General features: G+C 40.0%; 1 protein-coding gene across 1 annotated transcript; it reads right to left on the bottom strand.

Annotated features, from left to right (window-relative positions):
* Window positions 1–12,820: 12,820 nt before the first annotated feature.
* Window positions 12,821–17,637, bottom strand: SmD3 (small ribonucleoprotein particle protein SmD3). The gene is made up of 2 exons (XM_067159217.2): window positions 17,186–17,637; window positions 12,821–13,500 (listed from the first exon to the last, which is right to left on the bottom strand). The coding sequence occupies exons 1-2, from the start codon at window positions 17,499–17,501 to the stop codon at window positions 13,394–13,396; spliced, it is 423 nt and encodes a 140-aa protein (XP_067015318.1). The 5' UTR covers window positions 17,502–17,637; the 3' UTR covers window positions 12,821–13,393.
* Between the last annotated feature and the right edge of the window lie 99 nt (window positions 17,638–17,736).

Here is a 17,736-nt window from a genome sequence, read left to right as displayed (position 1 = left end):
TTATGGTGTGAAAATGTCTCTCACAAGCCCGATTGGTACGTGCATTTCAGTGAGTTCAGTGGCTCGCTGAGGAATGCAACGGGAAACTACCTCATTCCTCTAATAGGCCTCTTCATTAACGCCTACGCCATCTATGACAGCTGATGGCGGAGCTGTTGAGGATCAAACCAACCTTCGGGGTGAGTTCTCAACTTATTATTTGTCGTCATCGTATGTTAGTCCAACCCTTGTCCTGTTTTTCTACGCGATCGGATATGAAGCGAGATGAACCTTTGTAGCGAGTTTTTATGACCGGATGCCCTTCCTGACGTCAACCTCGTCAGAGGAGCTAATGAAATGAATGACGTGGTAGTAGGAAGGGAGAAGGCGAAACCCGGTGCCGGTACATACCCTACTCCCGTCGAGCAGCACCAAGGAGTCTGCTCAAAGCTTAACGTCTCCATCCGACGGACGAATCAGCATCAAGAGCGTCATATTAGCACTGCGGAGAGGTTTGGATTTTAATTCAGGCTTTTGGCACACAATCTAGTGATCAGTCATTTTATACCACCACCTCCCCTACCGGCCAACATGCTGATGGTGAATATTTTTTCGACCAATGGGACTCGAACCGGGTAACCACGGTGTCAGACGATTTAGACTTCAACGCCTTAACGATCATGGCCACCACCATTATTATAAAAATCAATTTTAACTTAGATTTTAAATAAAATATGAATAGGATAAGCCTATCATTATTTTACAAAATTCTGATAAATAACCTCTTGAAATTAAAAAAAAAAAGGTAACCTTGCTCCACTGAAACACGATCACTACAATACTGTAAGTGCAAAGTATTCAACAAGCTTGACTAGCAGCGGTTCGTATTTATACAAATGGGGAAGGCTCTGAATGAATACGAAATAAAATCGATGTTATTCAGCGCAATGCCTCGAAAACGACGTATTTATCTGTTTATTCGTATACTAAATACCAGCAACGAATAAAAAGATACCCGCTAAACGTTTTCGCCCTAACTTCGACTGAGAATCTACTTATTTTCTTGCTTCTAATGTCGCGCATGCGTACTCGTGGCATCGCTCAGATTTCTCAAGCACTGTACATTCGATCATTCTAGTAACAGTGCCTGTCAAGAAATCTAATCATAGAAGAATGATGAAATGATCATCTTGTTGAACTAAATGTCTACATTCGCTTCTGACACGGGGGAGACCGAAGGTTCTCAATTTCGTTCTCGCACGAAATTCAAACAAACTTCCACTCGATTGCCACTAGCACCTAGCTCAAAAAATTTACATTTTGTTGTTCGGCGACTAAAGAAAAAAACGCACAGTATGAATGAACGACAGTAGTATCCCAAATTTCTTTCAGATTCATGTAAGTACACATTGGGATAGAAAATTCTGTCTGAGCGATCTATTTAACTATAATACCCCGTGAAGAACCAGAGCTTGTAAAGAAAAAGTAGTTATTGATTTTAAAGTTTGGAACATTGCTTACCTGAGTATATTTGCTTGTAGATAAAATCCTGTTCTGCGCCGTAAAATTCTTCTACGTCTTATCGAAATTGCAGATATAACCTCCCTTAGATCTGACATGTTTTTGTTCTTGGATGATGTTCAGATCAGGACGGCATGCACAGATACTCTTCATATGTATTCTCGTCTCGTGATTCATGTTTGCCTCATATACTATATACGAAATAAATATAAATTTCTTACTGCAGCATTGTAAAATTCGTAGCTCACCAGTGATAACAGATACTCAGGAAATCACAGAAAATGGTACTGCACACAATAGACATTACTAAAGTTTAAACACGGGCGCTAATAATTTATTCAAGATCCCGCAAGATGGCGTTAGCACGCTAGTGCAGCTCCCTATAGGAAATAATGCAAAGTGCTTGGCAAAAGGACGTGCGATTTGACACTACGGAAAGTTCCCTTCTGAAGTTGTGTTTAAGCTTCGACTTACCGTATAGGGATGAATATGCCACGCCTACTAGAAGATTACGAAGGATCTATGCCCTTAACCATGTCTTTAGTGGGAGCCTTTCATTGTCTCTACTATCCCCTTTCAATGAAGCATGTAAATGAGGGTCCGACCTCAAAAGCACCCAACAGTCTCAGATGCCGAGACTTATGTCACTTATGCACGATAATTCTAGGCTGCCAGAGAAAACTAATGTGTCAAAAAATGTTCAAAACGAGTCCCCAGTGCGAGTCCTGGAAGGGATTTCGATTTTGGGGCTAAGTCGCAACCAAACTATATGCAAAGTATTTCAATTGGTCCTAACAGTACAAGCAAACATATTAACTATCTACAGGAGAAGAGTACGAGTCTTGACATACACTCGTTTTCCCTGGCAGCCTAGAACTAACCTGCCTTCCCACAACAAACAGGTCGAAATTTAGGGGAAAAGTTATATAACTCGCACTTGTTTTGCAACCATTCAGGGGTGGATGGATGGATTTAGAAGGGCACCCATTGCCCCCATGACAAACAAGGTAAAATTTGTATGTTTCTGTTTTAAGAACATGCAGCTGCTATTTCACAGAAGAGACTTTTCAATGTTACTTATTTACAGTATGGTTTTAGGGCAAGGAGTGTCCAAGGACATGTTCGGCTCACCTGGTGTAGGTCTATTTAACGCCCACGGATAACCTGTGCAGGTCCTCAGCAGAGGGTGAAATCCGCTGTTGCCACATAGCCTACTCCTGACAAATAACACCAATGGTTCTCTTCAAGGCTTAGTCTCCATCGGATGGATGAATCACCATCAACAGCTTCAAATGCCCTCGCTCATACCTAACGAGTTGGCCATGCCGAACTCCAAATGAATACTGTGGAGAGGTTTTGAATTGAATCCAGGCTTTTGGCATGCAATCTAGTAATAAATTGTATACCACCACCCCTCCTTCCCTGTCTGCCAACATTCTGATGCCAATACTTTTGTCAACCAACGGGATTTGAACCAGCTAACCACGGTGTCAGACAACAGAAATTTGATACCTTAACGATAATGACCACAAGGTTGGCCATATTATTGCTCAAACCATTTCAACAACTTTCTCCCTGAGCATGATACTTTCAGCTGCTTCCATTATTATGCAGGTAACAACAATGGGGATAATGTCGAAACTGCCGCTGATGTACTCCTACCCTACTACCTATCACTTGTTTGCCCAACCATCATCTGCATTATGAATTGTAACATCCTTTCCACAAACTAAGCATTTCATATTTAAATTGTTGCAAATGGTAACATACCATATGTAATAACCAACTTTATAGTAAGTTACCTTTCTATTAAATTTGCTTTATGTCACAGACACAAATAGGTCTTATGGTGACAATGGGACAGGAATGGGAAGGATGCAACCATGGCCCAGCATTTGCCTGGTGTGAAAATGGGAAACCATGGAAAACCATCTTCAAGGTCGCCGACAGTGAGGTTCGAACCCACTATCTACCCAATGCAAGCTGATACAATATGGATATAACTTTCTATATAGCTAAGTATTGGAAAGGAATAAACAACTGTCAAATCAAGTCATATACAGGGTTATTATAAATGATTGAAGAGATTTCACAGATTTTCTGTAGCTATATCATTTTTGACATAGTTACAAAACATTGCAGACATACAGAAAAACTCAAAAGTTTTTGGACATAGAAGTGTTCCATATATGCCCCACCCCCACTCTACTGATTCTGCAGAGTTCAAGTTGATAATCAAGTTCTTCCTGTACTCGGTGCAGCATATTCCTTTGATGGGAGCTCGCAGTTCTGGTAGATTTGTTGGTAGAAGAGGCAAAAACACTGAATCTTCTTTTGTTCTGAAGTACCTTTGCACTGTTATGATAGACTGATTTGAATAAAACTCAAGCATAACAAACTTTCTCATTGCCTGCCCCATCTTGACCCAAGGTCTGTCTAGGGAGGTCAAGTCACGAATGCTTCTTATGGAGCTGCCATATTGGGTCTTTAAGCGAGCGTAACCAAAGGCAAGTGTATTTGAATTTAGAGGATTTCGGTGCCGTACATTGGAATAAAACAGAACATCAACTAATTTTCGTAAAGAATTTAATTTGGTATGTACTGTTCATGTATGATATTAATACAATCACAGCTCTTTGAATAGGAAGATAATTAGCAGAGCCTGAAAGTCTTTTTTCTTTTTTTGAAACAGGAAAGCTCATGTCCTACTCTTTTACTTACTTGCAGTGTTTCCTATTAATATCAGCTGACAAATACGTAATCTGTATAGTACCTGTGTCATATTACGATTACCGGTACAAGAAATACTGAACTTGAAGTACTAAAAGACAGTTGTAATAAATTACCTTCAGCGTTTTCTTTATTAAGAAAGTAATTACCGATACTGCGTTTCTAAGGGGTTACCCCAGTGTGTTGACGAACACTGAATGCCTCTTGAGTTGAGTGCATTAAATTATGTATGGTAACTGTTGTTATCCATTCATGTGGTATTTCTTTGGGTTCTAAGGCAAAAATACTCTGCACATGTGCAACAAGGGTGATGTTCTTAGCTATTCTTAACTAGTTTATTGATAACCTATGCAGCTATATAGTACCAAGTGGTGGTGGTGACGGTTGTTTTAAGAGAAAGTACAACTGGGCAACCATCGTCTATAAACACTAATCAGAAGAAAACAAATGGAAGGGGTCCAACACTTCGAAAAATGAAGGTATCGGCAAAAGAAAGATGAAGCCCACAAAGTGCGTGGAAATGAAAAACTTCCTTGACCTCGCATGCGCTAATGCTGTCGCGGTCAGAAAAGAACAAGTGTTGACCAGGCGAAGTCGGATGGGATAGAATAGGTGTGAGCCTAACACAAGTGAAAGCAATGTTAAGACTCAGCTAAGGGCCTCGTAGTCACAACCCAAATTGATTTCCCCCTGTGGGCGGGCGAAATAGAATAACACCCACGGTATCCCCTGACCGTCATAAGAGGTGACTGAAAGGGGCGTCAGGAGCTCCTAACTAGGGAGCGTGGGTTGGCGACCACGGGGCTCTCAACTGAGTCCTAACGTTCATGCATATAATAATAATAATAATAATAATAATAATAATAATAGTGGTTAGAAAATTACAGCCATTGGTAGACGCGATTCCTTAAGAAATAGAAATTCAGTCACTATTGAGTTAACCTAGGTTAGGCTATTTTAGGGATTACATTAGGATATTGTGTTAGGGTATGCTACGTTAAATTACAGTAGTTGGTTAGTGCGAGGGTTGCGATCTTTAAGTATTTGTCCAGCCAGATAATGTACTCCATAGAGCATTTAAGGTGAATGAAATAGAGCTGTAAATAGTAACTACAGTACCGTAAAAGACTGCTATTAACAATTATTGTTGTAATGATGACAAGCTGGACACAAATTGTTGGTTTGAAGAGATAGGCCAGCGAAATTAACCAATTACGGTTAAAATTCCAGACCTTGCCGGAATCGAACCCGGGACCGCTATGACCTAAAGGCTAAATTACGTTAAATTACAGTAGTTGGTTAGTGCGAGGGTTGCGATCTTTAAGTATTTGTCCAGCCAGATAATGTACTCCATAGAGCATTTAAGGTGAATGAAATAGAGCTGTAAATAGTAACTACAGTACCGTAAAAGACTGCTATTAACAATTATTGTTGTAATGATGACAAGCTGGACACAAATTGTTGGTTTGAAGAGATAGGCCAGCGAAATTAACCAATTACGGTTAAAATTCCAGACCTTGCCGGAATCGAACCCGGGACCGCTATGACCTAAAGGCAAGCACGCTAATCATTTAGCCATGGAGCCAGACGCATGAAAAGGATTTTTTTTCATAAACTACAATACTACTATTACACATTTCCTGTTACTTTCCTTGCTTGTTTTGATTATTATTTATTATTATTATGTTATTTGCTTTACGTCCCACTAACTACTTTTACGGTCTTCGGAGACGCCGAGGTGCCGGAATTTAGTCCCGCAGGAGTTCTTTTACGTGCCAGTATATCTACCGACATGAGGCTGTCGTATTTGAGCACCTTCAAATACCACCGGACTGAGCCAGGATCGAACCTGCCGAGTTGGGGTTAGAAGGAAAGCGCCTTAACCGACTGACCCACTCAGCCCGGCTGCTTGTTTTGAAAGACAGTTCCCTTTCTTTGGGAGGTTCCCTATAATATGTCAAAGACTTGGGTGGATTAGGGACGTTGAAAATTTTTAGGATGGAATTCCACTTGAGTACTTTCCGTCCATCTGCCCTCTTTAGTTCAAATAGCGATTCTTCAAAATTATGCTAGAAGAAAATACATAATAAGACCTGTAAATATAAAACATCGTTCATACAAACATATTACTGTATTATTCAGGAGTAATACGGGTGTATAAGTTCACAAAACCGCGCACAAGACGGAATTATCTGCAGATTACCATTTGTCATGCCTACAGTTTTGTACCCACTGAGCTCTCCTTTGCTTAACTTTCGGGAAGCGAAACACTAATTCGGTCAGTTGTCTTATTTTGACAATTTGGAGCGGCACAGTATCCCATTTTCTTTCAAAATACAATAACAACTCACATCATTACATCATGCACGCCCACATAACAACGATATTTGAGACCCAATATGGCCGCCACCGCAAAGGATTGTGGTAGCGTGACCAGACCTCCCTAGACAGACCTTGTCTTGACCAATTGCTCACTGCTGCGCTCTCGTGACAGAAATCTGAAGTATGGCTGCATCAAACCAAAACTTTTTGATCGTCTCTATGACTATTAAGTTTTGTGACAATATATAAAATAATACTAAGGTAGCAGGTAGGGACCCTCTTCGGAGGCAGCCCTGCCCAGGGAATGGCGCCCCTGTCTATGTGAGTCCCAGAGCACAGTGACCCGGTGTGTATCATATGGTAAGGATCCCAGCTCAGGGTTATGAGTGAAGACCTCAACGGCAGTGAAGGCGGAGATGAAGATCATTGGTACGGCGGAACTGGTGGAAGAGGCATCCTTGCATTTTGGGATAGTAATAAAAGGCATTCGCAAAGATAGTCAACAGCTTCAGCAGCGGATGAGGAATTTGGATCCCAACGGTGAAGAAGGTGGAGGTGGCTTGGGAGGGGTTGGGGGGGTTGGAAGGGGAGATTTAAGGCGGAGCTGAAGGGTGCGGGAGAAAAGGCAATAGTTTCGGAAAAGTACCTTTAATTAAATTTAGGACCGAGTTCTGGTTGGCTCCGCCTTAAATCCCCCCTTCCACACCATCCCAAGCCACCACCACTCTACCCAACCTGCATGCGCCTGCCCTCCTCCCCGCCCATATTTCCCCTTCCGCCATCAGTCGCACACTATCAGCTAAACTACACAACTACAGCGCGAGGTAAGTGTCCATTCACTTTGTGTTAATCTTTTCCTTTTCCGTGCACTTTGCTTTTTACTGGCTTTTCTCAATTTTAATAGGTCCAATTTGTTTTCCGCTATGAACTGAGAATTCCACCAATTAATATCACCACGCGTAGTGTCTACTTTCTTCTCAACAAGAATTCAAAAACTTCACATTCTGCACAACAATCAACCATGCAGCCCATCAACACAGCTTGGTTACTCAATACACCAACTGCCAAATTATCCGCTTACGCTGATACAGTGTTTAGTCGACTCTTCTTCCAGAGAGTATCAACCACACATTTTGTTAAGCCCCATTCACAATGCAAACGTAACGTAAACTTAAAATTAACGTTAACTTAGAAGTTAGCGGCCATCTTATCTAATGGAACCATTCACAATGCGCCGACGTAAACTTAATTGCGAGTCCGTAAAATTAAGGGATTGCAAACTCCGAGCTCTTGCGGTTAATTTTACGTTAACTTTAAGAACCAGCCAATCAGAGCAGAGGTAAACATTGTGTGTTGTGCATGATATGACTTCTTTCGACGAAACGCTTGTACTTCTCTTTCAAAATAATCTGTGTAAGAAGGAAAAAGAATTACAAATACGATGTACCGAAAAATAATAGGTGGAAATAAATATCTTGTAGCAATGAAATCTGACGGTAAATGGGGGGAGACAAGCTCGCAGCGCTGGCGAACGGACGAGACAATCCCTGTCATAAATAAAACAGTGTCCCTGTATATTTCTTAACGTTATGACGGACTACTAGTTTACGAAAACGATATCATCCAAACATCTCATGGGGGTGTGATAAATAGGGTCATAGATGTCGGTAAAGGAGACCGTACATTTCTTTATATTAGAAAAGGGGAAGCGAATCGTAACAAAGGCAAACAGTTCAGGTTTCATCCGCATGTCCAAAACGAACTGATGAGGGTCATTTCTTACAGTAGATTACCGAAATCGCCCTGAGATAACCTTCTTTGATTCAAGGGATGAACCCATTTTCTGCACCGTTGTTTAGATCGCCTTTTCAGGTACCGTAGGTCTACACAGCTCCCAAGAGCAAAGCAATATATCTTTGAAGTAATATGAATTCCGCTACCACGTTGTTTGATTCCATCGAGGTATTGAAATATAAAACTGCGAGATAGCCCAAAACCCAACTTCCGTGCTAAATAACATGGCAGTGTTTTGATTGGCTGCTGTGTACTCTTTACGTTAATGTTATGTTCCTCCATTGTGAATAGCAAAAATTTTACGTTAATTTTACGGTTACGCTACGTCGTTAAGTTTACGGTTACGTTTGCATTGTGAATGAGGCTTTACTCAGACATTGTACATACCTGTATATTTTTATATGTGTCAGTTTACTTTGTGTTCATTCTTATTGCCATATCACCCGTTATGTATCACCAGGACCCACTGAATTCCATGAGTCTATAAATTTGAGCAACACAGAGCACCTTATTTGTACTTTTGTTCCAGAATTCTTAGCATGTATAATGTACTTGTATCAATTATTACTCACCTACATCACACGTAATATTTCATTTTAATTTGCAACATTTCAACCACACTTCATATTGTAAAATTATATTTTTCATAAGACTCTTACTGCTAGAAAACATTTTAGGATTTCATATTTATTTCGTGAATGTTTTAATATGGCTGATGATAACCCCGAGTAGGGTTGAAACTAGTCCCATGTAATGTAAATACTGTAAATACAACTTAGTATTGAATAGGTGGAAAACTCTACTGTGCATTATTTATGTTATCTCAGTTCAATACGGACCAAAAATATGAAGTTCATAACCCTTAATTGGAACGAAATGGCAAGGAGGATTCAAGAAGCAGCTGAAAAGACTATAATGATCACCAAAAAGAAGAAACATCCATGGTGGAATGACGATTGTGAAGTAGCCTTACGGGAAAGGCCTAAAGCATGGAATAATAAATGTGTGCTAAAACAGGAATTTCAAAGACTTCAAGGAACAACGGAAACACAGCAAAAATTCTTCAGAATACAAAAAGAAAGTACGAGAAAGAACAGCTGCACAACATAGATTATTTCAAGAGAAACAACACAAGAGATTTCTATACGTAAAAAATTATCCCCTGGTAATCTGTTTTAAAAGTGAACAAGGGAAACTCATGATTGGTGACAAGAAGAACTGCTTAAATGTTCAAGATTATCGACTCGCCCGCCCCATGCGAGGTTCTGTCAGTGATACGGTTGTCGGCAAAGAACCTGTCTGCTGCAGAAATTCACCGACAGATTTGCTTAGTGTACGGTGTTAATGCTACGAGTAAAGGCAAAGTGCGTAAGTGGGTACGAGACTTCAAAGATGGCCACGATAACGTGTATGTTGAGGTCCGCTCCAGTTGCCCATCTCCGATCACAAGACAATTTGGTGGCTTCAGTTGAAGAGAAGATTCGTGAGGACAGACACTACACAATAACAGCTCTCTCAAATGCCTTTCCTGACGTGTCTAGGTCAGTGCTTTACAAAATTGTTTCTGAAAACCTAAACTTTAGGAAACTATGCTCCTGTTGGGTTCCTAAACTCCTAACAGAGGACCACAAAAACAAAAGATTTGAGTTTTTTATGACGTTTTTGACTCATTAAGCCAGACATGTTGAGTCGGATCGTAACGGGAGAGGAAACATGGGTTTCGCATGTCACGCCCGAATCGAAGCAACAGAGCATGGAATGGAGACAAACACATTCGCCTGTAAAGGTGAAGGCCAAACAGACTGTCCCAGCGCAAGATCAACTCTTGGTTATTGGAGCAGGCGGCAAATTTCTATGAAGAAGGTATTCAAAACATAGTTGTAAAGTATGAAAAGTGTTTAAAACAAACTTGGCGGCTATGTTGAAAAATAGAGTAAAGTATTTAGAATCTGCAAATAAATGTGATGTTTGAAAATCGTCTTTCGTTGTGTAGTTATTTTCAAATGACCCTTACTTTAAAAAAAAACACCTCGTAGACCTGACTCCTTAACAATCACAGCCACCAGGCATACCATCAATAGCACAAAAACTGGATATAACAGGCTCACACCTTGGTGAGAGTGTAAAACTGAGACCAGCAATGAGTCAAGCACATGCACGTGTTGTTGATATTAGAAGACATTTAGTCAACTCACCAAAAGTCATGCCGATTAAGCCAGGAGACAGACTACTCGAGAGCAGCAAAGAAATCGGGTTAACGAGCAGACAGAGTGCATGCAGTGCAGGAACTGAAGGAACTAGATGCACAAAAAATTAATGTTATTGCTGGTGGTTTCAGGCTCTTCTTACTGTAAGCCCATTCTCTTCGTAACATGGTTTAGGTACAAGATGTGGTTCAAACTGTCAGTTTATAACACATGAAACAGCAGTTATTAGGCAGATGAAAATTCCAATATTATCCATAAAACACCACTTCATTTTGAAACGGTTAGAGTCAGGTGCACAGTATATGCTACCAGAATTGTAGGACACATTTTCAACAACAAAACAGTGAACACTAAGGTTTATGGACGGATCTTCAATGAATTCATGAAACAATTGGACACTGGACACAGAGTTGATAGAAGGTCCATGTCGCCAGTACACCTAACACGCTTTCCAAAGTGAGTGCCGTATTCTCAACTGAAGAATAGAAAACATAATCAGGGAAGATGGCAAAAGTTATATGAGGACATTCAGAAGTTTTACGTTGCACTGATTCAGATATGTCTTATAGCAAAGATGAGATATACAGGACTAAGATAATGAAGGCAGTGACCACAACCTTAATTATGTTAGATCTCCACTATGAAAATGGGAAACCCTCTTCAAGGCTACCAACAGTGGGGATCAAACCCACTATCTCCCAAATGCAACCTAATAACTATGGGACCAAAATTGTGTAGCCAACTCTCTCAGCATGAAGAAATGCAAAACTGACAACAGGATGTAGCATCTGATCGGCCCATGTGATGTTGCCTGGTCCATGAGAACCCACAACCTTCTGAACAAAAGAAACTTTTTTTTTTGCTATTTGCTTTACGTCGCACCGACACAGATACGATGGGCGACGATGGGATGGAAAAGGCCTAGGAAGTGGAAGGAAGCGGCCATGGCCTTAATTAAGGTACAGCCCCGGCATTTGCCTGGTGTGAAAATGGGAAACCACGGAAAACCATCTTCAGGGCTGCCGACAGTGGGGCTCGAACCCACGATCTCCTGATTACTGCATACTGGCCGCACTTAAGCGACTGCAGCTATCGAGCTCGGTGAACAAAAGAAACAGGGACAACACGAATCCAATAAAAGATATTGCGGAAAAGAATGAAAAAAATCAGGGAAGAAGTGACCATTATTGCATATTTCACCTAAGGAGTTTGACTGTTTTGATGTGCCAGTATTGAGCAGAACGTGTGGTTCTAGAATTGGTTTCTTAAACCATATAAGAACCCATAACTGGCAACCGTGATGCACTCACCAGCAAGTGAATTACTTAAGTTCATGCCTTGTACAAAGTTCCATGTGAAATCTGTAACTTCACTCCTTTCCAGTAAAAGCTAAAGAAGGTCAACATTTATTAATGAAGAAGGGCAACCCAGAATTTTCGAGAATTTTAATATCCGACGTGAAAATGTCATGGTATCACATTCTGACACTACGTAGTGCATGTGTTTATGAGTTCTGATGCTTTATGTCAAGCAAAAATATTTGAACTGTTTTAAAAAAGGCCAGAAAACTGTGAAAAGTGACAAACCTTCTGTATGACAATAACAAATCATCATGTACAACTCCCAAAATTTTCGCCAAAGTGTACAAACTTATCCGTGATGACTGAAGGCAGAAGACGTAAGGTACAAACGGTCTGACATGAAATAACAGGGACGGGTTAGTGTATCATGACAACATGCCCGCACACACCTTACTCACTGTGAGAGACTTCCTGACAAAAAATATCATGACCATCATTCTACACCCCCACTACTCTCTTGACCTGACCTCCTACGACTTCTGTCTCTTCCCAGAATGAAAATATGGTTAAGAAAGGCAGCATTCTGAATCCACTGAAAGAATCCAAGGGGAACTGCAGGAGGTGCTGAACTCGCTGAAGACTTCCAAGAGTGCTTCCAAAATTAGGAAAATTACTCGAATGGCTGTATTCAAGCCCAGGGTGACTACTTCAAAGGCAAGGTAGAAATTAGGCACCAATGGAAGCATTCAGGTATTTACGAGCAAATTCTCAACAATTCTGGGCCGCACCACATATTGTAGAATTTGCTAATTTCTTATAATAAATATTATTTTCACAAACTACCTGTGAATAAGTAAATGGTAGATTACTTCTTTTGTGTTTGAAGTTACATAAGTTAACATGTCTTGGAAATTGTACTAAAATAGATAATACATATCTGGAATCAAAGTTATATACAAAGCTGCATTAAAGAACCTCACAGAATGGCACTTAATGCCCTTTATTATGTAGGAAAGAAAAGTAAGATCTCCAGACGGAGATTTATCCCTTGACTAATTCTACACAATACCATACATACATCTAAAATATTCTAATTTGCACACTGTATATTTTTGTTCATATGTCCACACAGTTCTCTCAAGAAAATTAGAACTAAACAGTTAAGTGCAGAAACTCTGTAGCAAATGGTAAGAAAATTCCTTTTAACCAGCGTCTCTTTTGGAACATACAGTACAATTAGCTTAATATAAACACATACTCTTTCAAAGACCAGATTTGCTCGGTAGTATTATCCAATGCAAGCAATTTGTTACCTGCTGGGCCAAAATATTTTTGACACATTTGGAATTCTATTAACTGTTACATTCTTCTTCCTTTCTCGAGCTCTCATGAGTCTTCACTTCACAGAATGAACACAGAAGTATCTTACAGTAAATTGCATAAAAATATTCAGTACGAACAAACAGTTTATGAACAGTTACTTTTCCCCCACTCCGTACAGCATAGAAAAACTGTCCTTTAGTGCCAATCAGGCACAATTTAAGGTCTGTCAACACGGCCACGTCCTGAACCTCCACTACCTCCAGGCCCACCCTGCCATCCTCCCGTAGCTCTTCCTCGTCCACCACGGCCACGACCTCGTGCAGCTGAAACAAACAAGTAATCTCCATTGGTCACAGATGTCTCCAAAAAACATTTTCTAGAAATTTAGTAATCTGAGAATTTTATGACTAGAACAATATCATACTTAAATTTCATGTTTATAGAGTGCAAGTGATGCCATTCACAACACACCATGTACTTAACGACCTTTCCTTTCAACTACACCGAAATTAAGCCTAAACATTATGACACCCAATCAAATTTTCTTCCACGCAAGCCAAATTCACCGTCGCTTATTGCAGCTATATCCACGAACCCGGGACTTCAACCAGACAGCTTTCAGTAATGACTATACTCCTAATGAAGCCTCATTTGGCAATCTCAAAAAAACGCTGGAATATTTTTCCTAGCATTCCAAATAATATGAACTGAGGTCAAACCACTGCTGCATAATACTGTGTAGTTGCCTTATCAATACTGTGATCAACCAACGGCAGAAATTGTAGTTATGCACACTGATGCCAGACATTTTGTATCCTTTCTCCCCAAACTGCTCCCATGTAAATATGTTAACTTTGTAATTTCCTAACTTTGCTAGAGTAGCATCAATGTTTCATGTCAGCCCACCAATGCTGGACGCTATAAAAATGCCCTGTGGTTTTATGCATTGGTGCCGACTACTTGTATATTTCACCTTTGACTCCCCTCATGTAAATATGTTAATATAATCCTTTTTAACTCCATATATTAATGAACATTGTTTTTCTCATTGAAATTTAGTAATTATTTTCCTAACATTTCTGATAGTGTAACGTCAATATTTCATGTTGGACCACTGCTGCTGGACACTGTTAAATACCCTGTGGTTTTACGTATTGGTGCCAGTCATTTGTATCCTTTCCTTTGACTGCCCACATGTAAACATGTTAATATAACCTTTGTAAGACATACCCTAACATTCTGACACTGTTATCCTTCACAGCTGGTAATTTACAGCTAACGGCTGATATGTTGGTATCCATATTATCACTGACTATCCCTACTGTATTATGTCAATATCATTTCTTAGTAATTATAATTTAATTACAAATCAGGTACCTGATTTATTCCTTGAGGTAGTACTGTGACTGAAGCCTTCAATGAAGGGCAAAACATGTCTCAAATGGAAATAAAGATAAATTCCTAATTGTTTAAAAATTTTAATGTATTGAATAGGTGATTTTATAAACTAATTAGCATCCTTCAAGTAGAACTGTCAAAATGCTTTGCATCTCATTACAATTATTGTGGCCACTCTCCGCTTTATAATTTCCAAGATTCTCTAAACAATACCACCCGAATTTGATGCTAAGATGGTCCCTTATGCAAGGTTACTGCCGATCGCTTTTTCAGTACAGCACTTACTCTAATTATTGCAGTGTCGAGGCGTTAACGCCATATGCCATAGTCGTCCTTTCATGAGATACAGTTTAAGTTATTGAAAAATGCTTGATCAAAGATTTAGCGTTGATGGGACTAAAATTTCTGGACGGTTAATCCGGGAAATAGTTCTTCGAGGAACGAATAATGCGGAATTTTATTACGATACTCGCGGGACCACGTAATCTGAGCGCATGATCCGGGAAAACGTAGGTTCCAGGAACGGATAATCAAGGGTCCACTGTAATAAAATTCCACCATCCTGCCCCAAAAAGGGAACGTTTAGCACACACACTGAGAAATTTTGCCCCTCACCCACTACCATTGGATGAATTTTATGAAGGGATGACATGTGCCTAGAATTCAATGCAGTTAGACGTAATACTCAACTTTACCACACTAAACGATCTTAACTGAAACCCATTATAACTTCACATGCGTCATGGGATCCTACACAATGTAAGCCAACAACTGACACGAATCTGAGCTCCTGCTCCGGTGGGACTAATTCCCTTCGAGAGACTATCTGCTAAGCACTCCTGACACTGAAGACCAATGGCTTTTTGTCAACAGCCAGAAGTGTGCAGACCAATCAATAAAGGATGTACCACAACCATGGTTCTGGGACAGTGCAGTTCGCAACCGTTCCTTACAAATAAGAAAGCCAATGCAAGCACTACAGGTGGAGCATCTAAGAACTGTTGACAAAAGATAATCATGCTCTGGCATGCCTTCATCTCTCTTCTGTAGGCTGTTCTTCCTCAAGTTGTACCAAAGTGACAAAGGCCAAGGTTCTGCGCATTACCAATGGTTATTCGTTTAAGTGTAGAAGTTGGTAATGAGATCTACCAGTGTTTATACTTCACACGGCTTTACTTCTAAATTGACGTTTCGCAAAACAAATGAGCATCGCCATACCTCTGTTGCCAACGCTACGGCAGCGAGAACAGCTGTTGCAATACGACCGCAGTAAACAGCTGTCGTAAAATGTAATACCGTACTCAGAAAAGCTAATGAATCTGGATTGAAAACAAATTCACAAAACCAACACTTTCTAGCAACATCCGACAATAAAAAGAGAATATATTAAGAATAAAAGAGAATGGGGAAATAACACAACTCACTGCTAATGGCTGGCACTGGAAGGAAGTTATGGCTTACAAAGGGAACACTCCACTGATCTCAGAGTCACTTTCTTGCCACTTGTCTTTTCGGAATTACACTGAGACGTGCTAGATACGCACAAAGTATACTAACCAGTAAATGGACGTAAATAAAACTATAGCTACATTCTTATACATTGAACTATTAAACCTGTATTGTACTAACTTATGCTATGCCAAACTGTAAATTACACTATACTGTACTATACTGGAAAGAAAAAGACTAATATGAAAAAGACAGATTACTGAAGAAAAATGCAAAAGATCGCGAACCGTACCAAATACCATAATACTGAGCGAGATACGTTAACCACGTGGTGAATGTAAATTTAGAATCAGCAATTAGGCTTTGAGATAGCATTCTGCCGATATATAAGTCGATATGAATGGCAGCTTGGGATTGGTTGGACGTCTATGTTTCAGCGCATAACCACCAGACGGAGCCAAAATCTGTCAAAACATCAATTTAGAAGTAAAGCCGTGCGGAGTATAATTCTGGTAATAACACCCTATTTAATACATGTCAACCACCAGTAGTGGCCACCGACAAAGGTTTTATAGAAAATGTCTCACCATTTCTGATTCTACCTTATAACAGTAAGTACAGTTCTAGGTGTGAGGTGGCAAGTCCCCAACATATGCAACATACACTTCCCTCTCCTGTATGTAAAAACAGGAGGTAAAAGTTTACTGCAGCCAATATAATATACCTTCTCAAACCTAGTAACAATAAAGGAAACAGCCATCAATCAGGTAGCATGGAACCATTTCATGGCAACAAACCAGACATTTAAACAGATTACTTGTTGATACTAATATCCAAAAACACCAGGCTAGTGTAGACCGAGGTCTAGTACACAGGGAACATTTTAATACTATTACAATGCTTGCTCACTTCTGGAATGCTTTTCATCTGGAAAGGGGTAGGGCATTGGGCATGAAAGTAAGATGTTACGTATTCATGCAAATCAAGTACCACCAAAGAAGTGCAGTCATGATCGATGATAGGCCTACAATGTCATCAGTTGGTTATTATTTAAATTAATGTCACCTTGAATCAATAAAAAATGATGACCATTATTTTATCATCCTTTAAACCTGTTTCTATTAATACAATGAACGAAATATGTATAAAAGTAATACTAACCTTGCGCTCTCAAAATTGCAGACTTCCCTCTTCCAGCTCCACCAGTACCTTTATTACCTTGTCGTTTGAACATTGGAGCATTTTTTAACATATCTGGAAGTATAAGGAACCTAATCTTCGATCCACGGATGTACACATTTTCCAACTGAGCAACGCGACCATCTCTGTATGTTACAGTGATGTTACTCATTTGACAATTCATATTATCCTCGGCTTCTATTAGTTTCCCTCGGTACACTTCGCCAGTGTTAGTTTCGCACGTCACAATGTGGCCTTCTGCCTCGTGCAACACCTTGATAGGCACTCCAATAGACATTTTGAAGATTAAAGTAGAATTTCTCTTAGAAATAAAACCGCTATAGATATTTTAGCAGCCGATGTTCACAGATAACTTACGAAGCGAGCTAACTCCGGAGGACGAAGTTTAATGCCGGCAAACGTACACAAGACGCTATCAGGCTCACCAATAACAAGAATGACTATACATGGGTTGAATTTGATTTGCTGATAAGATGCAAGCTTCGCTACGTTATTGAAATGGATTTATTTGG

This window comes from Anabrus simplex, chromosome X (genome assembly GCF_040414725.1).
Source record: "Anabrus simplex isolate iqAnaSimp1 chromosome X, ASM4041472v1, whole genome shotgun sequence".
NCBI lineage: Eukaryota > Metazoa > Arthropoda > Insecta > Orthoptera > Tettigoniidae > Anabrus > Anabrus simplex.
This window is presented reverse-complemented; position numbering and strand designations above follow the sequence as displayed.

Coding starts and splice junctions, on each gene's coding strand:
- SmD3 (XM_067159217.2), bottom strand. CDS start 17,501: ATGTCTATTGGAGTGCCTATCAAGGTGTTGCACGAGGCAGAAGGCCAC. Junction 13,501..17,185: donor TGCAATTTTGAGAGCGCAAG/GTTAGTATTACT, acceptor TGTTTGTTTCAG/CTGCACGAGGTCGTGGCCGT.